General features: G+C 43.2%; 1 protein-coding gene across 1 annotated transcript in view; it reads right to left on the reverse strand.

Moving 5' to 3' along the window:
* Positions 1–5,744: 5,744 nt before the first annotated feature.
* atp8b1 (ATPase phospholipid transporting 8B1) overlaps positions 5,745–27,424 on the reverse strand; it is a 41,600-nt gene continuing 19,920 nt past the window's right edge. The window contains exons 8-30 of the mRNA XM_015943433.3: positions 27,252–27,322; positions 26,739–26,821; positions 24,476–24,634; positions 24,279–24,367; positions 23,912–24,102; positions 23,705–23,789; positions 22,464–22,587; positions 21,193–21,236; positions 19,009–19,165; positions 18,679–18,867; positions 15,775–15,887; positions 15,514–15,678; positions 15,314–15,425; positions 15,141–15,216; positions 13,403–13,538; positions 13,188–13,316; positions 10,727–10,883; positions 10,433–10,656; positions 10,157–10,240; positions 9,041–9,286; positions 8,643–8,781; positions 8,431–8,561; positions 5,745–7,084 (exon numbers count right to left, since the gene is read on the reverse strand). Coding sequence (XP_015798919.3) covers positions 6,839–7,084; positions 8,431–8,561; positions 8,643–8,781; positions 9,041–9,286; positions 10,157–10,240; positions 10,433–10,656; positions 10,727–10,883; positions 13,188–13,316; positions 13,403–13,538; positions 15,141–15,216; positions 15,314–15,425; positions 15,514–15,678; positions 15,775–15,887; positions 18,679–18,867; positions 19,009–19,165; positions 21,193–21,236; positions 22,464–22,587; positions 23,705–23,789; positions 23,912–24,102; positions 24,279–24,367; positions 24,476–24,634; positions 26,739–26,821; positions 27,252–27,322 — 3,150 coding nt within the window. The 3' untranslated portion in view covers positions 5,745–6,838. The remainder of the gene's footprint in view (positions 7,085–8,430; positions 8,562–8,642; positions 8,782–9,040; positions 9,287–10,156; positions 10,241–10,432; positions 10,657–10,726; positions 10,884–13,187; positions 13,317–13,402; positions 13,539–15,140; positions 15,217–15,313; positions 15,426–15,513; positions 15,679–15,774; positions 15,888–18,678; positions 18,868–19,008; positions 19,166–21,192; positions 21,237–22,463; positions 22,588–23,704; positions 23,790–23,911; positions 24,103–24,278; positions 24,368–24,475; positions 24,635–26,738; positions 26,822–27,251; positions 27,323–27,424) is intronic.

Here is a 27,424-nt window from a genome sequence, read left to right on the forward strand (position 1 = left end):
TTAAGTGTAAACTGACTGGAAGTAAAACTGACCTGGAATCAGCGCAAGAAACTTCCCGCCCAAAATGAACAATAACCCTAACCAATCAAAACTGATAGTTTTGTTTAAACGCCAGTAAACTGTTACACAGCCAATAATATTCTATTAGAAGACCGAAAAATTCCACCTGAAAACAGGATGTATTTATTTGTGATTGGATGCTAAAACTTCTTGAACTAAGCAATCTCAGCAGCTTTATTGTGGACATTTTAAAGAGCAAGTAACATCTAAATTAACTCTTTTTTTTTTTTTTGCTGATGAACTGTATAAATGAGTGTAATGGTGTTTTAAATATGTGTATTCATTATTTTAGCATTTTGGTGCATTTTCTTTAAAAATTTAAAATTCTGCCTAAATACCACAGTATAGCTCCACCTTCAGCTTGAAACATAGAATTTGAGTCATTTTGAATAAATTTTAGCCAATGGCTAAAGAGTAAGATACTACGTAAACCAGTAGAGTACTACGTGGCAGGTCTGTGTCAAAGTTATAAAAGCAACGAGTCTCGGCCACGCCTTGTGGCGAGTTGGGAGTTGGATTTGCAAGCGAGTGTAGGACGGTTAGCGGTAGTTCAGCATTAGCATATAGCATTAGCATATCCTAGTCTTTAGCATAGCTTTTAGTGTTATGCATACTTATTTAGTGTTAGTTTGGCTGTTGGATATTGTAGTTTAGTTGGTGTTTGGCTGTTAGTGTAATTAGGAAAGTAGTTCGGGTTTAGTGCTCCATAGTGTTAGTATGGTGAGAAGGTGTAGTGTAGTGTGGTTGCGGTGGCTCTGTGGGGTTTCACTCCTTTCCGCTGGACTTAGAAATTAGGCGCCAGTGGTTGCGCAATCGGTGTCTGGAAAACATTCAGCTCCTGCCTGGTGCTGTAGTTTTATCCGCGATTCTGCACGTCTCCGTTTGAAGAGGGAGGCCGTGCCCACCGTGGCTCTTCCGCGATTTAGATGCAGCCCACCGACTCTGCTCCCCCACCATGGCGGGCTCCAGTCTGAGGTGAGTAAGCTAAATAAAAGTTTAAACATCTTCTAAAGACAATCTCCTACCTAAATGCAAAGTTTGAGAGATGTGGTTCACTCCATTTAGCTAATATCAGCCTGCGCTGCCTTCGGTTAGATTTGTCAAGTTCACAAAATGTGGAACGGGATGTAAGGTTAGAATCAGCGACGAATCGGAACATGTCTCAAAGCCCTGGCCGACGAAACGGTACGCATGACTATTACTGTCAGGCTCGGAGAAAATTCGGGTTGTTTTTGTGTCAGTCGGTAATTCTGCAACAGTGACTAACTAATGCAGCACTAGTTGACAGACAGCATTACAGCGTGAAATCCAGCTTGTGACCCGGTTCCGTGAGGAATTCTGTTCAGGAGGTCGCATTTCAGGCTCTCCACATCATATGTGACTGACTTTTACATTATAATAACGATCACACACTAGGAATGTTATAAAGCGCCTATATTGGGCAGTTTCTTTTGTATATTATCTGACTTTATAAACTCCAACAACAATGTGCTTCTTTTTTCAGGCTAAATCTACCCAAGAAATTGGCTGTCAGACTGATTTACTAGTGTGCAAGAATGCATTTGTCCAGCCTGACGTGAAGCCTTACCCGTAGCAAAGGTGAATTATTTTTAATAAACTTCTATGTAAAACTTATTACCTTCTAGTTTTAATTTGTTTTACAGATTATTGTTACATGTGATTTTATGCTCTTGTAACCTAGGCAACGCTGGAGCGGCAGAGCTCCAGCGTCACACAGGGATTCACAATGACACAGGTGGAGAACGAGGGTGCAAAACCAGAGGGACAGAGACACCAGAGAGCAGAAGTTTGCCTGCAACCTCTTTTATTAACTAAATAAAAGCCCCCATCTAAAAATATAAAACTAAAAAGTTTGAGTCCATAAAAGCAGTTTAAAACATGTTCTTCAAAAAGACCCCAAAAGATAGTTGGGCTCCTCCCAGATCCACAACGTCACGCGGAGGGAATTTCCAGGATGGGAAAGGTGGTGTCCCGGCTTCAGCGTCCGACTCCAGCAGTCTCTGGTCTCGCTCTCAGCAGGCACTCGTCTCAGGTTTGATCTCCCGGGGGCTCTCGCCGCTCCTCCCTGACAAGGACAGAACACTGGGGCAGAACTTTTGTCTGTGGCGCAGTGCAATCTCTTTCTCGTAGGATCGGCCTATACGGCGCGTCACCCAGCATACAACAGAGGAAGCCGTTTACTCACGGATGCAGGCAGAGGTCCAACCTCTGCCCTGCTGTCATTCAAAGGCGTTGCTCCCACTCGTTATCGCTGCACGCCAGGGATGAACCGGTCCTCCTGCGATCCAACGCGTTCTGTGCTACGTCCACCTATATTAGTCCAGTCCCTCTGCCTTCTTGTTTCTTTGGTCTCTTTTTCCTCTCTCCTTCCTCAGTTCTGCAGCTTCTTCCCTTTATCAGCCTGCTAACTATGCGCACCTGGTGCGCTTTCCCAGTCACGCCCACCTCTTCAGGGGACTGTCATGTCAACAGTGGCAAAACAATCTAAACTAAACAGGCACATAAAACCAACAACACATGACAAAATCATGCAATAACACAAAACTATTAAGAAAATCCAACAATTAATAAAAGAATTTAAAGCAACAGAAAACACACATTCCACTGTGTGACACTCTTTTAAACATTTATAAATGTGCTACTTCTTTGTTTTTTACATAGCCACCCAGAATAGAGCTCACAGCCTCAGTGTGTCTTGTGACACAGGGACCATGACGGAAATTCATCTTCCAGAAAGTCCAAGAGCAGCGTCCACACCCCTGAAAAGACCAAGATGTGAGGTGTCTGCTGTTGATTCCAGCTTCCACCTCAGTGACAATGCAAGCTCAATGAACTGTTCAAGGTAAAAAAAAATTTTAAAACATTTCAGAATTTAAGATATTAACAATTAAATAAGTATGTGACTACATCATGACATCATGAAGGAGGCTACTGATGCTGGCCCTGTGACACTTGGTGGTGACGTGTGAGCTGATTCACCTGGTAAATAACTTTTACATTAAATATTTTGTTTTTGCTATCAAAAGTAAATTATCTAATAACCTGCATTATTGCAGGACACTCAGCAAAATATGGACTCTACACCATGAGGCAGGCACACGTTAATACTCTATAAGAGCACATAAGGTGAGCAACACCACATATTATTTTTATTACTGTACACTGTCCTGGATTTGTTTTCTTTCTGCATCTCATCATTAGCCTGGCTGATCACCTGATAAATCCTGTCATCTGGTTATGACAGCATGAGGATGTCCTCACATACCTGTAACCTATCAGCTCATCTGGCAGAATAGAGAGAAGAGACAACTCCACATCTCCTGTTCCTGGAAAGCCTTCAGCCATCCTTCGATGACTGAGAACCTCCATCAGCTCTGTCTCCTGTCTGCCTACAATTATTATAATAAATATTGTGTTTGACAAGTTTTTTGTGCTGCCAAATATCTCATTTTGATTCCAGTTTTGATATTTTAATGGATATTTATAAATTTCATTAACTGAATTATCACATTGTTGCATGTTTAACTAGCTCTATTGTGATGAATTATACTAGCACCTCACTGTTAAAAGCTCGTTTTAATTTCAAGCATGTTTAAGTATTTATGGACATGAACAAAAACAGGAAATATATAAATTGAGATTTAATTAATTAATATAATTAAAATAAGGGGGAAAGAGTCATTGAAAGGCACATTCTTCTGGAAGCTCCTGATCCTGACGACACCAGCAGAGGAGACCAGCTGCAGACACCAGAGAATCACCTACAACCAAGAAAGCAGCTAGTATCAGTAAATAAATAATGAAATCAGGGCAGTTTTAGTGGGCTGAACACATTACAGAATAATTCTATCATGGGGTATTTTCATAACTTTCTATGCAGCAGACTGTAACTTAAGCCCAGGGCTCCTGGACAGCTGCTATCCAGCACGTTTCAGTGGTTTTCCTGCTTTAACAGGTTGGATTAGCTGTTAAGCAGCTCAGCTATTTGTTGCTGATTAAAACCAGGTGTGTTGAAGCAGAAAAATCTCTAAAACATGCTGAATACCAGCTCTCTAGGGCCGTGGAGACAAACCCTGCAGCTAATCCAATGCTATGGCTAACGGCTACTTACCATTCAGAGCTGGTTCTGTTGGGTCGGTTCCGCTAGTTTCAGGCAACTCACAAGCTCAAAACAATAAGGCTCAGGTCCGCTTGTCTCCTCCACATAGACTTGGTTCCTTTCTTCTCGAGTGTCTGGTTAAGGAGGGGGAGAAACATCCTCCACTTCTAATAACTGCTCAGAGTGAAGGGAGCTAGCATCGTCTAGTTAGCCATCGTCTTCGTCACTGCCGCGCCTCCGCCCTCTTGGTCCTCCAGGCAACGCCTACTAATGTTGCAGTTTTTAGAATTGATACGTGGGTGGAGTAAGACTCTGAGGGGGGCATTACCACTTCTTTAAATACCTTACAAAATGAGCTGTCATACCAGATCTGCTAGGGCTTCCAGTTCAGATTGCTTGGGGGTGATTACGTCACTGTACGGCAAAATCAACGTTCCCACCAGGCCCCCCACAATGCAGCTCTGAAATTGAGTCAAACCCGGAAGTGAAATAAATTGCAGTTCCACCCTCATCCGCTGGGGGCTGGTGTCAGAAACGAGTAAATCCTCATTGACTCCCATGTTAAAAATACCAATTTCACAGCAGAAATAAACATGTTTACAGGGTTCAGCCCTATCAAATAAAATGTTTTAAGCCTAGTCTTAAAAGTAGACAAGGTGTCTGCCTCACGGACTAAAGCTGGGAGATGGTTCCACAAGAGATCTGCCTTCCATCCTATTTTTAGATATTCTGGAACCACCAGTAAACCTGCAGTCTGAGAGCAAAGTGCTCTGTTAGGAACGTATGGAACAATCAGGTCACTGATGTATGATGGAGCTTGATTGGTAAGAGCATTACATGTTAGGAGGATCTTAAAATCTATTCTAACAGGCAGCTAATGTAGGGAAGCTAAGACAGGAGAGATATGGGGTGTGTCCGAATCCACGGAAAGGATGCTTGTAAGAGTGCAATGACGTCACAGCGCAGCGACGAGTACTGTCCGAATTCCATGAATACTCATTCTCACGTCCTCAAATGCGTCCTTGCTCCGCCCACATTTCGAGGATGGGTCTGTTGTATCCTCACAGAACAAGGCTATCCCAGCATGCTTTGCGCGCCGGCAGTGGATTTTCAACAGGCAGAGAAAATGGGGAGAGCTACGAAGTTTTAAAAGTAAGTTTGTTAAGAGCTAGCCATAGAAACCTTAAAAGCTTAAAGCGGTTCAGTTTATAGATATTTTTCGTTTGTATATTTTTTTTTATTACATTTTAGGCAGAAATCAGCCAGAACGAGTTTGTATCGCGAGTCCCAGTTATTCCCGTGTGTGTGTGTGTGTGTGGCGAATTAAACTTGTCATTTGTTTTAAGGACTAATTTTGTGGTTATTTGATAGTTTTAAATTTTAGGGTTGGGTTAAGCAATAATGAAACATGGGATTTCCTCCAATTCTGACTCCAGATGTAGACAAATTAACTCCTCCAGGCTTTTGTGGTTGTTTTTATTACCTGATCAGTAATAAATGTTACCATTGTCAACAAAACCAGTCATTAATCAGAAAACCCTGATTTAAAAAAAACAAGTTAAACTGCTAAATGTGCCCTTGGCTTTTATTAACAACCACACGACAAAACCACATCATAGGAAGAAACTGTTACTGAGCAGCAGTTCTGACCTACAGGACTGGTACCAGTCTGGTTGGGACCGGTAACGGGACCATCGGATCAGTAATAGTCATATCAGATAGATCCGTGACAGTCGGATTAAGAGTTTAACGTTCCGTCCCAATTTTCTGTATAAAGGCCTGAATATGTTTAACGCGGTAATTCAGAACACGAACACAGATTTTTTTTGAAAACAAACAAAGAAATTATAAGACGGGGCTCCTGTACCAACAAACTCATAACACCACCAAGGCTTCACCCACAGGAGTTAGAAGCATCTGGATACACGTTAAATCTAAAACGTATAGATGGTAAATAAAAAAAAACATTTTTATTTGTTTTATAGGAATTTAAAACAAATCTGAGAAGAAAACCAATAATGGGGAAAAAAAGTTCCTAAAAAAATCTTTTAAAAAAGGACAAAAGTTAATCCAATCAGTGATTTCATACAATGTCTAACCAAAAACAGTGATTTTGCTCAAACACCTCACACAGCCTGGTTCACCAATATCCCACCACTAATCCGAGTAAAGCAGAAGGTATTCTGACAGTTTAGCCTTATTTCAGTTTTAATCTGAAGGAAAGGGAAGATAAAACCCAGATGTCAAAATTAATGTAATTGGACATGATTTCTAAAATGTGTTAAAACGTCGTTCTAAGTGCCGAGAAGAGGTGAGGCTCGATCTGTTTAGAGATTTAAATGACGTTTCACGTCAGTCGTACCGGTGTGGAACAGAACTGGCTCAATAAAAGAGACGCATTTAAAAGGAAAATCCTGAGTTAAGGAACATTGTGGTCTTGCTGGAGCTGCATGACCTCTGACCCCCGGTGACGGCGGTGGTTTCTTCGGTGAGTTTTTCTGTTAGAGTTCGTGCATAAATGGTGAAACTGGAGCTTCACCGGTCAGAGGCACTTCAATGTTCAAACGCTAGAATAAAAACCAAGTTGGAGCTGTTCAGCGACTCCACAGAAATTAAGTCGCTCCCAGATGTTTACAGCTCCTCCAGCTGTGGCTCCGCTCACATGGCTTGGGCATCTCTGCGAGAATGCTCTCTGGTGCCGTCCTGGGGACCTCCGCGGGCCTGAGGACGCCGTCGAATGCTCCGCCCAGTGGAGATGAGGTTGGCATAGCCGGGGGTGTGAGAGAAGGCGTACGCCGAGCGACGCGAAGGCCGATCCCTCTGGAACGCTGGCCTTTTCCTTCTCGCCTCTTCTTCCTCACTCCTCTTCAGGTCTTCTTCGTACTTCTTCCTGTTTTTCTGCACCTGGAAGAGGATGGGAAAAGTTTGTCTTTAAGAGCAGAAAATCACCTCCAAGTTCAGCATTGGGTCTTATTTAGTCTTCTCTGTCGGGACCTTTTAAAAACAGACTTCCTCCAAAAGGCCAAAATATATTCCTGCAACTAAAACTTCATGAAGGTGGTGCATTCAGTTGGTTTCTCTGGAGTATACAGGTGTGTGTTAACATAAGAAAAGGCACAAGAGCAGCAGCTTTCCCTATTATCCATCATAATTTATGCTCCACTTATTCTCCAGGATCATTCCAAAGCCTGCACCACTTTTGGCCGTTCCAATTTCATTTTCCTGCTCCAAACGACCGGAATGAGCTGCAAAAACCACTAAACTCTTCTAAATCTCACATCTGCCCTCAACTCGACACGATCAGTAACACCAAAGAGCTTCTGACTGCCTTCAGACGTCCAGATTACTCAGATGAAAGTCTGAGTGACGACGGCCTTTATGAGGTCCCGCTGTAACAGCTTTGCCGTCATATTTCTTGGCCGTAAATGACAACGATTCTCCGTCGACTCACCTGGTTAAATAAATCTGTGGCTTTCTGTCAATCTGGAAGGGTCAAAGGTCGTCTCTAAATGTGTTTGGAGACTATTATTCTACAGAGACACAAGGGGGAAAATATCCAAGACAGTCCCTGATCTAGGAGTGGAGGTTTCCTTGAGGTCAGAGGTCAATGCTCAGAATTCCATTAAAAAGGTCAAAGGTTACAGTAGCTTAGAGCAGATTTAGGGCGTTCCTCAATGTCGAGGAACAAATTCCCAGAATACAGCGCGGTATTTTCAAAAGGAAGCTGGCAGCTACTTTGGGAGCCCAGTATAGATGCAAGTCTGCTAACTGTGGCCATCAGGCTGAAATCTGAAACGTTAGCTATGGTTGGTTAGTTGCATCTTTGGTGGCTATCAGGTAGTAACTCACTTACATCTTTAATGTATTTTTAACAGTAAAAGGCTTGCTATACATTTATATCGAAACTTACACGTATAAAATATAACGTTGCCTCACGTGTCATGTGACGTGTAGGCCGCGGTCACATGATGCAGTTCTGTTTCGTTTAACCCTTTTCTTTGACCGAGGAAGGACGGTGTTCTCGTAAGCAAGGCGCCTGGCCTCGCCAGACATCGCCTCGCGAGGCCAGGGGGCTTGACATTGAGAAGCACCCCAACAGTTGTGTCCCGAACGAGAGAGCTTTACCCGTGATGCACTGTAGCACAAACCGCTGATCCCAGCAGCCTGGTTTGGGCCGGTTCTGATCTTTCAGCACTTCAGAGAGCTGAAAAGGACTCCACAAGGCTAAACGTGGACGTTGTTGGTCTCACCTTGTCTCCTACTGAAGGCCAGATGGTTTTGTAGAGGAACTGGATGCAGATGACGGGCAGCAGACTCATGCCCACCGTCAGGATGATGGTTAACCACAGGTATGGCTGACGCAGGGCATTGGGCGCCGCGCCTAAAGACACAAACATGGTTACAAGATGACACTTCGTTTTCAGCTCATCTCCACCTTTCAGCATCCTCCCCACTGACTGACCTGTGAAGGTGAAAATCGAGGGGAAGATGACATGAATCCCTGCGCTGTGGATGTCGAACATGATCCCAAAGTAGATGGCGATGCTACCCAGAACGGCAAAGCAGTTGACGAAGGTCCAGTATGACGTGTCCAGAGAGATCTGCCCAACAAGACCGTTGGGTTTTAGTCCCGTCAGTTTTCTGTCACAAGTTCTGGTCTGAACGTTTGACCATCAGACTGATGTAGAAACCGATTTAACACTAAATCATGAAAAACACCTGTTTGAAATTACGTAAAAAATCCCTTTTAACTCCAAATCTTCCTCCATTATGATGTTTTAAGATTGTTTAGCAAACTGAAAAACATTAAATAAGCTCGTCGACTCCTGAAGCAGCGATGGTTCGGACCAGGTGACTCACCTGCAGGTTGACTGTGAAAATCAGAGATGAGGCGGTTACCACGGCAAAGGACTGCAGGTCTGACGGAGCTTCTCCATCCTGCCCCATCGTCTGCAGGAACGCTCCGTAAGGAATGAAGAAGATGATGAGAGAGACAAAGATTCCATGGAACAAACTGATGAAGAAGTTCTTGTAGTTGAACATCGTCTCCTGCTGGCCAGGGAGGTAGAGTTTAGGAAACTTCAGACTCAGTCTGTCGTTCACGTCCTGCAGGAGGAGGAGGAAGGAAACAACACATTTATTTTTATGTTTTTATTTTTAACATACAAAAGATTTTCTGGTTTCAGTTTGGGTTTCAGTAAAATATTCAAAAAATTAACACAAATGAGAAATTTTCCCTGAAAATTTTGGACCCAAAAGCTTTGTTACTTGGTGAAAAGTCACTTTTAACTCGTTCACTGCCAATGACGACTTAAGTAGTCATTTGCATGTTTTTACTGTGTGGGCGTCGGACGAGCCCCCACACCGTGAGAACAAACATCTCAGCTCTAAAAGCCAATCTTCATCCGCATACGTCACACGTCTCGTGATCAGGAAGCAGAACATCCATGTGTTAGGAGATCATTCTGGGCCGCTGCTGTAATAAAAAGTGAGGTGCGAACCAGAAAAGCTTCTGCCGATCACAATTCAACAACAGATTATGAACGGATAACGCTCGAAACGTGCGGATTCTTCCTGATGTAAGAGGTGAGTCTCCTCTTTGTTTTGGTTGTTTGGGCGTCGACATCATCGTAGCGCGCAACGTTTTGTCACTCTTTAAAAAAACTGTAAAAACGGTAAGAAACGCTGGCAGCGAATGAGTGAACAGAATCAGAAGATAACCAGTTTGAGTTTAAACCTGCATTAAAAAATAAATAACACGTAGATTTTTGACACCAATCAGTAAAATCTAGTCAGACTCGAAATGTCTGCAGAATGTTTGATTTGCCAAAAATAACAGAAGTTCCAGTCCAGATGAATGGCGTGAACGTATTCGAATGGCGTTACATTTTTAAGCAGTTATGAAAGCGCTGGTCATTTTAGGACATTTGTGCACCTCGTTATGTCCCCGTGATCCAAACCCAAACCAGTTTGTACCTGATCAAGAAGTCCAACAAGCAGAACGGGTAAACTGCTGTAGGCCAGATTGTAGAGCGTGATGAACCAGTCCTCATAGACTGTCTGCAGGAAGGAAAAGTCTCGTTTTAATTTTTAAAAGGTAACAAAACATCACTGGCCCTGAATGTTCTGTAGAAACTGGACTCATTCCATCAGAGACCGGACAACCACCTTCCGCTGTATTTTTCTTTAGACCAGACTCCACCTCCACACCAAAGTCAACAAAAACACTGAGATCTGAGCATTGCTGCCCACCTGTGCGGAGTATCCGTTGAAGAAGGAGTACCAGAAGTGGACCAGAGTGAAGGCAAAGTTCTTGAAGAAGAAGTAACGCAGGAACTTGCACATTCTGATGTAGGACCAGCGCCCGTGCACCAGCAGGAGGCGCTGAAGGTAACGGAACTGGGCAAAGGCGAAGTCGCTGGACATGACCGCCTGCATCCCCTCCTGACCGCTGATCCCCACACCGATGTCGGCAGCTGGAGGGACAAAGGACGAGGATCAGAGAGCTCACAGGGACGTGGACAGAAAATAAAGACCGGTCCTCACTCTTGATCATGTTGACGTCGTTGGCGCCGTCTCCGATGGACAGCGTCACGGCCTTCTTGTACTTCTTCACCAAACTCACCACGTTAGCTTTTTGTTTCGGCGTGACGCGACAGCAGATGACGGCTTCACACTCACAGGCCATGTCTACAAAGTCGATCTATGGACAAATACGATCATATGAACAATGAATTTAGATTAAATAGCCCAGATACATAATCAATACATTGTGCGAGGTTGCTCCACATATCGACAAATGATTGTTATCTCAATAACGTAACCAATGTCACAAAATTTTACATATAAAACTTTTTTGGTCTAAAGCAGTTGGATAAAATGTCTTCTGCTAGTTTATTATTGTATTTTCCACAGGGATGTTTAACGCGAGTTTTTTAACCAGATCCAAGATCCGGCTACATAAAATTCAAGAAATTCAATGTTCAAGTTTGACTGATGTTTAAATTTACAAGATAAGCTGTTGAATCAGCTGGTGATCGTAACCACAACTACATTAACTGGGAATGGATCATCACTGGTCTAAAATGCAAACGGTTCTGAATCACTTCCTGAATCAGAATCTTTAAACTAATCAAGGAATAAATTTAAGTTTTTGGAGATTTTGGAGATAAAACTGATATTGGCCCTGAAAACCAAAATCGGTGCATCTATAGTTAAATGTGTCATTTCTATTGGCAAATGTTCAAATATGCTGATATACTCTTACATGTTCTAGAGGTTTCAGGGAACAGGAAAAAAAACAAAATCGATTCACGACATATTTATAAGGATTCGGAATTTCCCAGTTTCTATACTTCCCAAACATCCATCCATCCATTTTCATCCGCTTATCCAGAGTCGGGTCGCGGGGGCAGTAGCCTAAGGCGAGAGGCCCAGACTTCCCTCTCCCCAGCCACTTGGGCCAGCTCCTCCGGGGGAATCCCAAGGCGTTCCCTGGCCAGGTGAGAGACATAGTCCCTCCAACGTGTCCTGGGTCTACCTTTAGGTCTCCTCCCGGTTGGACGTGCCTGGAAAACCTCACCAGGGAGGTGTCCAGGAGGCATCCTGACCAGATGCCCGAGCCACCTCAACTGGCTTCTCTCGATGTGGAGGAGCAGCGGGTCTACTCCGAGCCCCTCCCGGATGACCGAGCTTCTCACCCCATCTCTAAGGGAGAGCCCAGCCACTCTTCAGAGAAAACTCATTTTGGCCGCTCGTATCCGCGATCTCGTTCTTTCGGTCACTACCCAAAGCTCATGACCATAGGTGAGGGTAGGAACGTAGATCGACCGGTAAATCGAGAGCTTCGCCTTCTGACTCAGCTCTCTCTTCACTACGACAGACCGGTACAACGCCCGCATCACTGCAGATGCAGCACCAATCCACCTATCGATCTCACGCTCCAGTTTTCCCTCACTCGTGAACAAGACCCCGAGATATTTAAACTCCTCCACTTGGGGCAGGACCTCCTCCCTGGCCCAGAGAAGGTATTCTACCCTTTTCCAAATCAAGACCATGGTCTCAGATTTAGAGGAGCTGATTCTCATCCCAGCTGCTTCACACTTTGCTGCGAACCACTCCAGCGAAAGCTGAAGATCACATTCAGATGAAGCCAACAGTACCACATCATCTGCAAAAAGCAGAGACCTGATCCTCAGGCCACCAAAACGGATGCCCTCCACACCTTGGCTGCACCTAGAAATCCTGCCCATAAAGGTTATGAACAGAATCGGTGACAAAGGGCAGCCTTGGCGGAGTCCAACCCTCACTGGGAACGAGCCCGACTTACTGCCAGCAATGCGGACCAAGCTCTGACACCGGTCATACAGGGACCTAACAGCCCGTATCAGAGTGCCTGGTACCCCATACTCCCGGAGTACCCCCCACAGGGTCCCCCAAGGGACGCGGTCAAACGCCTTCTCCAGATCAACAAAACACACGTAGACTGGTTGGGCAAATTCCCACGCACCCTCCAGGATCCCCCTAAGGGTATAGAGCAGGTCCAGTGTTCCACGGCCAGGACAAAAACCACATTGCTCCTCCTGAATCTAAGGTTCAACAATCCGAAGGACCCTCCTCTCCAGAACCCCTGAATAGACCTTACCAGGAAGGCTCAGGAGTGTGATTCCACTGTAGTTGGAACACACCCTGCGGTCCCCCTTTTTAAATAAGGGGACCACCACCCCGGTCTGCCAGTCCAGTGGGACTGTCCCCGATGTCCACGCGATATTGCAGAGCCGCTTCAGCAACACTAGACAGTGATGCTTTAACTTCCAGAACGACCCACTTCATCACAGACAACTGGCAAACCCGAGAATCGGATTCGACTGAATTGAGGAGTTGTCAGATTCACACCCAAACCATGTTCATCCTCAGAAATCGAGCCACAATGGAAAACCCTGATAACCGGTGTTTTTTGTTAAAGTGGTACAATTAATGTCGAGCTGCTTGAGTTAAAAAGTTTTACTTGTCTCAGTTCTTTTTCCAGGTCGTTCATCGGTTGTTCATCCTGAGGGTTGGTGGGCGGTGGGCGTCTTCCCAGACGGCGGAGCTTGAGCCGGCGGCGTTTCTTCTTTTTCTCGAAAAGAATCTCGTTCTAGACCGTGAGAAACAATAGAACAACTGGTCAGAGAGATGGAGAAAAGGGCGACATACAGAGTTTCATTAGTGAATGAATCGAACCAGCCAGCCTCCGGTGATGATGAGAGCGTTTTTGCCCGATCCAGGAAAGAAAGGCTCTGCTGGTTTCTTTTTGCGAGCTCTGATCGTCTGAGGAGCGGAGTTTCTTCTGTCGGCCTGACGAATCCGCAGCTTCTCACTGCAAAAACATTCAAGCTCTAGTCTCAGGTCTGCTTTTTAAAATTTGTTTTACGCCAAAATAATAAAATTATTTAAGAAATGTTTTTAAACAAAACTCATCCAACAGGCTCGTACACACTTGCTACGTTAATTCCAGGTGGCAACGTTTTTTGGACAGGCAGTCTATAAATGACGTTTGATGTAAAGAGCACTATTAATCATATTTAAAGAGCAAGTCACCCCGTCCCAGAGTAGGGCTGCAACTAACGACTATTTTAATGGTGGACTAGTCACCGACTATTGAAACGATTAGTCGACTAATCGGATAATTATTACATTTTTCTTTAACTTAGCATGAGATTGCTGTAATTATGTGAAAAATTATAGTAAACACAAGAAAGATGGGTACTTCAATGGAAAACGCATATTTTATTGAACTTTGCTGCTGATAGGCCGATTCATACTAAAGTAAATAAAAATGCCGTCTAACACCAATTAGGCACAGTGCTCAGTCAGTACAGACAAAAATGCATAAATAAAGTTAAAATACTTTTGTCAGGCACAGTCGGGCATAACATTAAATCTCTATTTTAAAAGGCTCCCTCTGTTTGGAGTTTCAAGTCGGCCCTGAAAACGCACTTCTTTAGCATTGCCTTCCCTCCGTGACACTTTTCATGACAATCTAGCGCCGGATTTGAGTTTTTAATTCTGTTTTTATGATTCAGTTGCTCACTTTTGGCACCTCGCACCATCTGGTATTTAATTTTGTTTTATTTGTGCCATTTCAAATGTTTTATCATTCGTCGCATTATTTTATTTTATAGTGCTGTTAACCGTTCTCCTATTTTATTGTTTTTAGTAGGAATTTCTATCTCCGACTATTTATGCTTTGTTCTGATGTATTTTGCCTGTTCTTATTGTGTTTCTTGGTCAAGCATTTGGCTTTTTTTATGTACAGCACTTTGGTTAGCTGAGCGCCAGCTAACAGAAATGGCGGCGTCCAACACCGCAGCTACGCGTACCGAAACATCTAAAGTTTGGGAGCATTCTAGCCGGGATTCGGCGAATAAAAAGTTTACCTGCATTATATGTAAAGCAGTCCTCGCGTATCACGGCAGCACCTCGGTGATGCATGAACACTTAACGAGAAAGCACGTCGGACAGTTGAATGAAACAGAGTCTGACTCACCTCGGTAAGATTTAAATAACACAAAATCAAATACGTTTTGTTTTGGATGTACGTTTTTTAAGCATATTTTCACCATACCATATTTATTTATAAAGTACCATTTCAAAATAGCATGGCAGCAGAGAAGCTATTGCGCACGTGCAACTCTCGGCAGAGATCGTAATGAAGTGAGATGCCTCACTCGGTCATAAAAAAACACGTCTGGCAACAACGTCGACACTGAAATTCATTGTCGACTGTTTCTATTGTCGATATCGTTGCAGCCCTAGCCCAGAGTCTCACGCCGCCCACGCTGCTTGTATGAAAAAAGCGGCGTATACAGGGATTGCATGGCGGACTGAGAGGGTGTTGCCGCAGCAGCGACTCACAGCCTAAACAGCTGATGTTGTGCAACTTCTTCCTTAATCCGTTTAACGTTTTAAACCGACTTACTTAACGTCTTCTCCGTAGTGAACCTGCATGTCGTCTGTCAGAAGTGAGCAGGAATATCCAATGTTTTCTGCCGTTTCTGGTGATAAGAAAGAGAGAGAAGTATGACTTCTAATGCTTCAAATCATTTTTATTCACCTTTTTGAACCATTTTATTTCAGATTCAGTCTAGTTACCTTTCTTATCTCCAGTTAAGACCCAGATCCTGATGTCAGCCTTCGCCAGTTTGGCGATGGTCTCCGGAACCCCGTCCTGCAGTTTATCCTCGATAGCTGTGGCTCCGATCAGCTGGATTCAAATAATGTTTAACATTTCTTCAACTTGTTGGAAAACATTTGGGAAATTTGTTCCAATGCTGTAATAATGCTCTACCAACCATCAGGTTGGTCTCGATCTCCTCGTACACCCGGTCCAGAGCAGCGTCCCGGTCCACCATGGTCAATTGGGCATCTTTGTGTTTCCTGGACCAGGACTCGTACTCGCTAGCGCTGATGTCTTTGTAACACAAACACAGAGTCCGCAAGGTCTCGTTGGCGAACATCTGAGACACAAAAACATCCAGAAGGTCTTTCTTCCATTGAGAGGAAACAAACATTTGGAGTGGAAATCAAACTAGAGTGAAGGCACAAGTACTCACATCCAAAGCCCTCTGGGTGGCGTCTTTGTGCCTGGTGTTAGGAGAGAGGCGCTCATAAATGACCGTGTCGGCTCCTTTACAGTACAGACGAATACGGCCGTCAGGAAACTTCACTGGAAATCAAAAGGTAAGGCACAGAACTTAAATGCAGAACCTAAACCATCAATCCACTTCCCTCCGCTCATCCAGGGTCGGGTCGCGGGGGGGGGGGGCCACTTAAGCAGAGAGGCTCCCTAACCTAAACCTCATGAACAAAAGCAATTATCACAAATCTCAAGTGGAGTTCAAAAGTCTAAACTAAACATTTTAGACGGCCTTTATCTTCGATAATATTCCCCAAAATTGGGAACTTAGTTCCTCTAATGATCTAGTTTAATTATACTGTATACAGATGATACAGAGCTCAACATCATCCTTTACTGGACCGATGACAGCCCATCAATCTATGTCCATCATAGACAAGAGCGGGACTACAGGTGCTGGCCAGTAAATTAGAATATCATCAAAAGGTTGAAAATATTTCAGTAATTCCATTCAAAACGTGAAACTTGTACATTATATTCATGCAATGCACACAGACCAATGTATTTCCGATGTTTATTACGTTTAATTTTGATATTTATAGGTGACAACCAATGAAAACATCAAATCTGGTATCTCAGAAAATTAGAATATTCTAAAGGCCAATGAAAAAATGTTTGTTTCTCTAATGTTGGCCAACTGAAAAGAATGAACATGAAAAGAATGTGCATGTATAGCACTCAATACTTAGTCGGGGCTCCTTTTGCCTCAATAACTGCAGTAATGCGGCGTGGCATGGACTCGATCAGTCTGTGGCACTGCTCAGGTGTTATGAGAGCCCAGGTTGCTCTGATAGTCGTCTTCAGCTCCTCTGCATTGTTGGGTCTAGCGTATTGCATCCTCCGCTTCACAATACCCCATAGATTTTCTATGGGGTTAAGGTCAGGCGAGTTTGCTGGCCAATCAAGGACAGGGATACCATGGTCCTTGAACCAGGTGCTGGTGGTTTTGGCACTGTGTGCAGGTGCCAAGTCCTGTTGAAAGGTGAAGTCTGCATCCCCATAAAGTTGGTCAGCAGCAGGAAGCATGAAGTGCTCTAAAACTTCCTGGTAGACGGCTGCATTGACCCTGGACCTCAGGAAACAGAGTGGGCCAACACCGGCAGATGACATGGCACCCCACACCATCACTGACGGTGGAAACTTTACACTGGACCTCATGCAACGTGGATTCTGTGCTTCTCCGCTCTTCCTCCAGACTCTGGGTCCTTGATTTCCAAAGGAAATGCAGAACTTGCTTTCATCAGAAAACATAACTTTGGACCACTCAGCATCAGTCCAGTCCTTTTTGTCCTTGGCCCAGGCGAGACGCTTCTTGCGCTGTTTCATGTTCAAGAGTGGCTTGACACACGGAATGCGACACCTGAATCCCATGTCTTTCATGAGTCTCCTCGTGGTGGTTCTTGAAGCGCTGACTCCAGCTGCAGTCCACTCTTTGTGGATCTCCCCCACATTTTTGAATGGGTTTGTCGTCACAATTCTCTGCAGGGTGCGGTTATCCCTAGAGCTTGTACACTTTTTTCTACCACATTTTTTCCGTCCCTTCGCCTGTCTGTTAATGTGCTTGGACACAGAGCTCTGCGAACAGCCAGCTTCTTTAGCAATCACCTTTTGTGTCTTGCCCTCCTTGTGCAAGGTGTCAATGATTGTCTTTTGGTCAGCTGTTAAGTCAGAAGTCTTCCCCATGATTGTGGTGCCTTCAAAACAAGACTGAGGGACCTTTTAAAGGCCTTTGCAGGTGTTTTGAGTAAATCAGCTGATTAGAGTGGCAGCAGGTGTCTTCTATATTCAGCCTTTTCAGAATATTCTAATTTTTTGAGATACCATATTTAGAGTTTTCATTAGTTGTCACTTATGAATATCAAATTTAAATGTAATGAACATTGGAAATACATTGGTCTGTGTGCATTGCATGAATATAATATACAAGTTTCACGTTTTGAATGGAATTACTGAAATATTTTCAACCTTTTGATGATATTCTAATTTACTGGCCAGCACCTGTATGTCAGAAAGTTGTGCTTTTATTTTGAAAGCACTGGAAGTCATCTTAAAGAATGAAGACGAGACTGCCGTCTTGTTGAACTAAGGATCGGATCCCTGCTTTTTGCAGATGATGTGATCCTGTTGGCAACGTGATCTCCAGCTTTCTCCGGAGCGGTTCGCAGCCGAGTGTGAAGCAGCTGGGATGAGAATCAGCTCCTCTAAATCTGAGACCATGGTCCCGAGTCGGGAAAGGGTAGAACGCCTTCTCCAGGTCAGAGATGAGGTCCTGACCCAAGTGGAGGAGTTTAAAGTATCTCTTGGTCTTGTTCACGAGTGAGGGAAAGTCTGTTGTGGAGCTCTCAGTTTACCAGTCTATCTACTTTCCTACCCTCACTTATGGTCATGAGTTTTGGGTGGTGACCAAAAGAACGAGATCACAGATACAAGCAGCTGAAATTAGTTTTCTCTGCAGGGTGGCTAGGCTCTCCCTTAAAGATAGGGAGAGAAGCTCTGTCATCTGGGAGGGGCTCAGAGTTGAGGTCGCTCAGGCATCTAGTTAGGATGCCTCCTGGACGCCTCCCTGGTGCGGTTTTACAGGCACGTCCAACCTGAGGAGGCCTAAAGGAAGACCCAGGACACGCTGGAGAGACCATGTCTCTCAGCTGGCCAGGGAACGCCTTGGGATTGCCCTGGAGGAGCTGGCCCAAGTAGCTGGGGAGAGGGAAGTCTGGGCCTCCCTGCTTAGACTGCTGCCCCCCACGATCTGACCCCAGATAAGCGGATGATGATGGACGGATGAAGACACAAGAAGGGTTGAATATTTTTGTGAGGTTCTTACAGACGATGGACATGCGCTTTCGGTCAGAGTTGAAGTCCAGCAATGCCAGCATTTCATAGGTCGCCTCACGTCCCATTTCAGAGATGGTGATGGTGTCCTGAGTACGAGACAGGAAGACGAAGCCGAAGTTCCTGGCTGCAGTCACTAGAGCGCCTTCATCAGGAGATGCAGCCTGGTAGACCAGCTCACCTAAAGGGAGACACTTTTTAGATTTGCTCTTTAAATGGTGATTTCTTCTCATTGTGCTGTTCTCAAACACCTAGTTCCATATGGTTTTGTTTGGTTCAACCATTGTGGTTCTAGCTCAGGTTTATATAACTTTAGGATTACCATCGTTGCTTTCCACCATGACTGTGTGACAGAGGGACAGCAGCTTGAAGAATTCCAGAGCATCTTTGTCCTTTTTGGATTTAATGTTAGCAACCAGCAAGTGATCCACAAAATCAAACTTTTTATCAGCAAGGCGGTTCCAGCTCCAGTCCACAGGCTAACGGAAAAACAAAAAAAAACAAAAACAAAGATTAGCTTGTATGATTTTTATTATTAGAGGACTAAATGCAGCATTTGAGGAAATTTCCATAAAAATATTTTAAATCAATCTGAAAATTAATAAAAATGCTCAAAAATATTTCAAATAATTCAAAATCTCTAGGAGATGAATGGCCACAAAAATCATGACTTAAATATTTTTTATTTTACTTTTGACTTATTTTGCAAGTTGCTGAACAAAATAACCAGAATATTTTCCAATAAAATAGTTTTTCTGGGAAAAAACGTTTTCTGGACAGATTTAAATCAGTTTGTGTGTTTATTTTTTTGTTAAGTGTTTGAAAACAGCAACAATGAATTAACAGCTTTCAGTCAATCCTTCAGTTCAGTTACTTTATTCTGTGCTACAGCATCCTAAAAACCTTTTATATTGCATTTCATTTTATTTAAAAGGGACTTTACGGACTTGTGAATTTTTATGCTCGCGATTGCCCCCTCAGGCCAAAAGTGTAACGGCAGCTTCAATAGGAGGCTTGTGCACGAGGCGCGCATGCTGTACGTGCACACTCCTCAATGAAAATAACAGCTGAGACAGTCCCGTGTGTGTGTTGGGGGGGGGGGGGGGGACCGAGGATAGGAGAACGCACAGCTAATTAAATAATTTGGTTCTGTACCTTTCTCTTCAGCACAGCCGACAAAGGTTTATGATGGGTCAGTCCTCCTGCATGCTCAGATCATTCCCTTCCCTTGCTTGAAAAATTGTTCCAAAATGAAAGTTGAACCCACATCTTTTTTATCTGTGAATTCAATGCCGTTCGGCGAGTCTCAAATAAAAATTTGGGCATCTTACTGTAAAAAATATTCCATTAATGTAAAAAAGCAACTCTAAATGAACTATGTTCACATCCAGAATCAAACCCAGGTCTTCTGCATGAGAGTCCGATGTCTTACTAGGTGAGCTACACTCTAGTAACATTTACAGCATTTATATCCTTGATGGCAGCTGAAACGACGTCAAACCAAAGAACGGTTCGGAGTGAAAATGGCTATTTTGTTGCTAATTTGTAGAAATATCTAGAAGAAAGTTCTACAGAAAGTAGCTAAGGGTCCTCAGAAATGTAGCTAGCTTTGTCACTAGGCGTTAGGAACAGCGACAAAGTGGCACTGCCTCTCTCTCTGCTGCTAAAGCTACGGATAGCAAATGCTATGGGCTATGCCTGAGCATGAACGCTCATGAAGCAGCCTGCTCGACCCGAGCATCTCTCTTTTTCTGTGATTTTAAAGAAAAACAGGCAATCACAGTAAAAATGCCAGGGCTCATTTTACAGGACCAGGGCATTGCAGGAGAACGTATGAAGAAGACTTTTATTATTTCTATACATGTTTTGGCTGTCAGACTTCCACAATGCCCCTTTAAAGAGCAACACCACAAATTTACCAACTGTTAGCTATTGTATGCTAACCAGTAATGCTAACAGGTGCTAGTAATGCTAACGTGTCAGAAGTAAACCGATGAAAATCACCAACTGATATTAAAGTACAAAGGTAAAAATAATCATCAAGTTAACGTCCGTTTGTTCATTCATGAAGACACCATAGTGATCAGGCTCAGCGTGTCACATTTAAAATAGTCCCAGTGGAAACGATTGCCTCTTACCCTCTCTGGCAGAAGATGGTTCTTTGGTCCTTTAACACATTCCTTATCGGTTTCATACGTTGATTTAGACACCATAATTGTATCTGAGACAGCAGTGTCATCAACAGTTTTGATTAGAAATAAGTGAAAGTAAATAGAAATGTATTATTTAACTACACTAACTATAGAGGCAAGATAAGAGTCTTCCCATTAAAAATGTGATTATTTCATTTAGAATAAGTTATTTATTCAAGATGAATATGTAAAAAATTTGATTGTGGCATTTTCTTCTGAGATCTGGATTTTTTTTTTACTTCTACTGGTTATTTTGCAATAGGATCTCATAAACAAAAGTAATGTTTTTGAAACTTTATAGTTCAAAATCCCACCTTTATTTTGTCCAGCGACACTCCTTCAGAGGTGGTAGGGTCACCTGTTGGGGGAAAAAATAATTAAGAGTTTAAATCCAATTTGAAAAAGCTGCAGAGATAAAAACCAAAGTCATTGAAAGAGTTAAACACAGCCTTTTAAAATGTCAGAAATTTTCTCGACTGTCCAGTTTTAGAATTTAAAGATAAAACAAAAAACCTGTTCAGTTCGGGTCTTCCCTCTCTTTGTTCAGGTCACCCCACTGGGATCACCTAATGGGTTTTTTTTTTTGTATGCAGACGACACCCAGGTTTATATTCCCATTAAAGGTGGCCTACCTCATTAGATCCTCTCCTAAACTGCATCGGTGAGGTTAAAACCTGGATATCTGCTAATTTTTTACACTTTAATGACAAGACTGAGGTCATGTATGTCCAGTGGGCCATGTTCAGCTGACCTTGGTCCACTGGCCCCATTTCTAAAACCTGCAGCGACCAATCTGGGAGTCCAGCTTGACAGTGACTTACTTTTGGACGAACAAATTAGTGCTATAACCAAAGCTAGTTTTTATCATTTAAGGATGATTCTCAAGGTTAAGCATTTGCTCTAAAAAAATGATTTTTAAACAGTTATTCACGCGTTCATCACACCATGCCTCGACTATCGTAACCAACTGTACCTCGGGGTCCCTCTGTCTCAACTCTGTTGTTGACTGAAATTGTATCAGTTAAAAATATGTCAGACAAATTGACAATATTTGAAACATTAAAGGCATGGTTCACTCATTTAAGTGGTCTCTAGTAGGAATGAATGTCTTGTAAATCGTGCTCTAGACCTAGCAGTGAGCCACATCACGGCTGAGCTTCAGACAGCAGGATCCGGAGTCCTATTCCCTGATATGTGGACATCTCTCCTCTGATTGGCTAAGAGCAACACGACTACCACATTCACAAGCTGGTGGTGATGAGCTACGATGTAGCCACAGCTGCCCTGGGACACAATAACAGATGAGGTTGCTGAGCACAGGCACCACCGGCCAATCCGGCCACCACCAGCAAGGTGGGTTTATCGTCTTGCTCAAAGACAACAGCAGCTTTCTTTGCCGGCATCGATCCAACAACCCTTTGATTAGTGGACAACCTGCTCTGCCTCCTGAGCTGCTGCTGCCCTAACCTTCCTCCTGATGGGTCACTATAGCTCCATTTCTGCACTTTAAATTATAAAAGGTTTGTTTAATATAATCAGAGAACGTAGTTTGGGGTTTTATTCTGGAGAATTTAACACGTCGTACCGTAGCTCCGTCCGGCGATGGTACACTTCTTAAACTGCATGATGTTCTGCGTCAGCGTTCCAGTCTTGTCTGAGAAGATGTACTGGATCTGACCTAGCTGCTCATTCAGCGTCGTGGTCCGGGCCTGCAAAGGAAAAGAACAACGTCTACATGAGAAATGCAGGCAGGAACTGTGCAACAGCATGTTGGGGCAAGCAAAACAAACAAAAACATCCAATCGGATGAGAGAAAATGTAAAGTTAATGACTTCAGGGACACTGGAGAGAAGAACCCATTTTCCTTCAGAACCCGACTATTGGTTTAATTTTTTACAGTGTTTACATCATTTGATGTCATTTTTTAGGTGTGTTTTTACGTCTCCGTGGTCTAGTGGTAGAGTGTCCGCCGTGGGACTGGGAGATCGGGGTGTATATCTGGTCGGGTCACATGACTTTAAAAATGGGACCCAATGCCACCCTGCTCGACACTCCGCTTTAAGGGGTTTGATTGGTGGGTTAAACCACAAAATGTTCCCGAGCACAGCCCCATCTCTCTTCCGATTGGCTAACGGCTACACAACTCTACCGACTCAGTTTGTTCTTCAACGTTGATGTTTTATCAAATAACACAAGCATGGAGACGTTCTGCTGTGTGGTGGAGGTGCTAATGCTAACAGTTAGCTTCTACTAGCTGAGACGTTCTATGCAGTTTCCTGGACGCTAAACCAACAACGGCCTTCCCCGTCGAGAGCCAAGATGGGTGAGTGCACGAATGTTAGTGACAGTGTGACGTAGATCTGTCAGGATTTTCTATCCTAGAGTTTCACCGTCTGTTTTCTATCAGAAGCTACCGCAGGAGGTAGGTGTAGGAGACTATTTTCATGTTCAGCCTGCATGAAGCACTCAGAGTGACCCGTTAGAATCAGAAATAATCATTAAACATGAGTTTTCGGTGAACCACACTTTTAAAGTGTAAAAACAGAAAAGGTGTGGTTATAAAATGTTTGTGGAGGCTGGTTTACACACTAAAAATCACATTTAATCCAATTTAAAGACAGTATTTTACGACTCCTAATTAAGATTCACACAAACTAATTTAAATCAATAAAATCAATTTCAGACTTTCGTAAAAACAACTTAAATTCTCCACATTTGCTCTGATTATCGATGAAGCGGGCGCTTGTCTAAGACATTTTAAAGATAATTTTACAAAGACTGTGTTAATTAGTGAATAATGTCGATGATCCATGAAGACATACCAACCTTTGCTGGTGTGTCCTTCTCATGGTAATACATCTGCAGGTCCCAGTTGATGAATTTACTCTGACCCAGACGGATCACCTCCACGCTGGACAGAAAATATCATTTAAACCATCAACACACACACACACCTGGGAACCACTGAACATGATCCCATCACATCTCAACCAATCAGAACCTTTTGTCCCCTTCGGGCTGAACCAGACGTACCTGACGTAGAGCGAAATGGGCACCATGGTGTTCAGGACGATGATGTACCCCCAGAAGCTGAGGAAGCCTCTGTAGCCGGCATCCTGATGTTTACCGTCATACAGGTACCAGGCCCGAGAACCGATGTCCTGGTACCAGTACGTGTGGCCGATGGCGAGACCAGCCGCCACCAGGATGAGCAGCACGAAGATCTACAAAAACAGGAACCAAACAACGCTAGAGCTTAAACCCTTCACAGGGCCAGTAGCCATATTTGATCACCACTGGCCTCATTTTAGCTCTGGACCCTAAAGCAGAACCATAAATAATGACATAAAAAGTAAACAAAAACAATATATTTAAGAAAACAGTCTAATTAAAGTCTTACTGTGTAAACCATGTAGTTCATCAGCTCGTCAATTTTAGTCCTCTTGAATCTGGTTTTGCCTCCATTCCTCATGATTTTAGTGTCGGCTCCTACGGAAATGATCAGATTTAAAACGTTTAAAATTATATTAAAAAGAGCGAAACAAATGTTGAAATTCATTCCAACAGCCACATGAGGGGGCTTGAGGCGGTACCGACCTGCGAAGATGACCAGCCCGTGGCACACGTCTGTGTTTCGGACCTTGCATCCTCGGAGCAACATGTTGTCCAGCTCCAGCGGGTAACGCTCCCCGGCCCACTGCATTGTCCCGGTGAATTTGTCCAGGCGGTTATTTGGTTCCTCACATTCAATCAGGGCTACAAAACAGGCACGAATGAGTGAAGAGTCACACATTCATCTGTGGACTCAACTGAATGACTCCCATTAGAAACATCATTTCTATCATGTCGCCTCTGATTACGACTTAGTTCGCCTCACAGCTGAAGAAAAATGGAGGGAACGGTTCCCAGAGTGGGGGTCGGGACCTCACTGGGACAACTCGACTAAATAAAACCTGTGGCAGCCATCCTTAAACGGGTTGAATCCAAACGTTTACAGGATTTTCAGCCAGTGATTAGGATCAGAGAGTTTCCTTAGCGCCACTAACTTATGAAATATTTAGTGAACAAACGCTGATGATGTCATCATCAGTGTAAATAAAACAAAGGTTATTTACATGGACCACAGAGTTGAAGTTTTTGTTACCAAAGTTTTAAAGTAACATCTAAATACAAACACAGCAAAGGCTTCGACGGGCTACGAGTGAGAGCGAAGTGGTCAAGGAAATGTTAGAGAAGCCGATTAGTACCATGAGGTTCCCGAGTCGGCCTGAGGAACCCTAATGTTCCCACATTAGACACGGTTACATGGTGAGGGAGGATATATAGATTGATAGATATATCGATGTATATATAGATAAATCTATTGATATCAAATCTACCAAATCTATTTGATCAGAAAAGAAATACATCTATAGATCTATCTGAGCCAGGATCTTCTGGAGCTTTCTTCCCGTTAAAAGGGAGTTTTCCTCTCCATGGTCGCTGCATGCTTGCCTAGTATGAGGATTGGTGTGGATTGGAATGTTTATTATGTGAAGTGCCTTGAGATGACACTTGTGATTTGGCGCTATATAAATAAAACTGAATTGAAATTGAATTGAACTGTAAAGACACACTAGTCAGTGACTAGATGCGACCTGCTGGGTTCCTTACACAGGAAACTTTTTACTGATCGGCTTAATGACCTGACCTGTATTGGAATGTGTACTGTGCGAAGGTCCTTGAGACGACTCTTGTCGTGATTTGGCGCTTTATAAACTTGAACTGAATTTGTCTTTTGAGCACACTGCTCCGTTAGAGGTGCAGAACTTTCTATTCAACGTTTTGTCGTTTGCAATAAAACATATTTGCATAAAGGAAGTGCGTTAGTCTGCCCATATGGTAATAAAGACATTATAAACATCATGCTACGTACATTTATGATATGCTATTAGTTTGTGTATAATCATGAAAAGAATCCTGAATTTAACCCTCTCAGGCTCAAAATAAGTTTTGATAAAAGGACGAACAACTAAATCCTTCAGGGGAACTTCTGAGTTAAAATGCTCATGAGACACGTGTGTGGAGTAACCAGGTTGGTAGGTTTTAACGTTGCAAATCTGCAACGCCTGCCTCCAGAGGCTTAATTTGTATTTACAGGGCATCTGCAGGTTTAAGGGAGCCAAATTTAAGACTTTTTAAGACCTTTTTTAAGGCCACTTTGACCAAATTTAAGCAATTATTTAAAATTAAATTTAAACTCCAATTTCCAGCTATTGCATGGAACCGGTGCTAACCACGTCGAGAACGTGGGATTAGCCATCCAGTTACCATGGCGCAAGCTCCCCCTAGCTTAACCAGCTAATGTGCTCATCTAAAAATAGCCCCCTTTCACAACCAACTGAATGTGTACGGTTTCGCTTACGGCAACATCGTACACAAAAAATGCTGAACACTAACTAGAAATTCACCAAATTTTATAGAAACAAAAGAATCTTGTTTGTTGGGTCGTCGGTAATTTTAGACCTTTGGAAACTCTATTTAAGGATTATTTGTTATTTTTAAAGATTGTTAAGGCCTTAAATTTGGAAAAGCTAATTTAAGACTTTTAAAGGACCCGCAGATACCCTGTTTTAAAATAAAGCCTTGTTTACTTTTCAATCCCTTTTATACAAATACGCATTACGAACAATTAAATATGTTTTTATTTAGTGGTTTTACTTCATTTACTGACGTTCTGGCAAAATGTCCCTCATGTAATAAATTAAAGGTTTACTAATCATGAATTTCTGTAATAAACTGACATTTATGCCCCCCCCCCCTCCACCACCAACAATAAAAAGAAAATAGGCCCTCACTATGACGCATCTGTGGTTTTTACCGTTAAACTCGGCCAGCTCCTGTTCCTCCTGCAGCCTTTCGTCCGTCACCCGCAGGCCCATCTTAAACTTCAGGTTGGTTTCCCTGCAAAAGGAAACAAGCGAGGATTTATGGAAATAATTCAAATGAAATAAATATCCTCTGCACATTCGGTAAAATAAAATGGATTCTCTGGTGTTGCAGGTTTAAAATCTAAACATTTAAAAGTCACGGGTGGATTCTGAACATGGTTTAATTTGCAGAAGAGGATTTTCCCATGAAACACGTCTACAGTTTGTTTAAGCAGACTCGGGTTCATGTTCCACTCCAATCACTGAATAAACCAACAGAACCTGAACCGAAGCTTACAGGAGCCAACCTGCTGTTCCCTTAATATTTACCCTCACTTGCTGCTGAGTAACATGTTAACACAACAGTCAAATAAACTCAGTCATTCAAAGATAACGGCAAACTACTGACTTTAATCATCAAAAACACCAAGTATTAAAAATCTCATAAGCATGTGGGATCTTACCCGTCCAGCTCGGCTGTTTCTACGTAACACAAACTGTTTGGGTTAGAGCTGGACAACAACAGGATGTCGGCCTGAGGAGAAAGACAAAAGGTTAAACGCTCGGCTGAGTTTAAGCCTCAGGTGTGCATAAACATTCATTACTTTTATTATTTATCCACTTGTGAAATTCATCT

This window comes from Nothobranchius furzeri, chromosome 6 (assembly GCF_043380555.1).
Source record: "Nothobranchius furzeri strain GRZ-AD chromosome 6, NfurGRZ-RIMD1, whole genome shotgun sequence".
Taxonomy (NCBI): domain Eukaryota; kingdom Metazoa; phylum Chordata; class Actinopteri; order Cyprinodontiformes; family Nothobranchiidae; genus Nothobranchius; species Nothobranchius furzeri.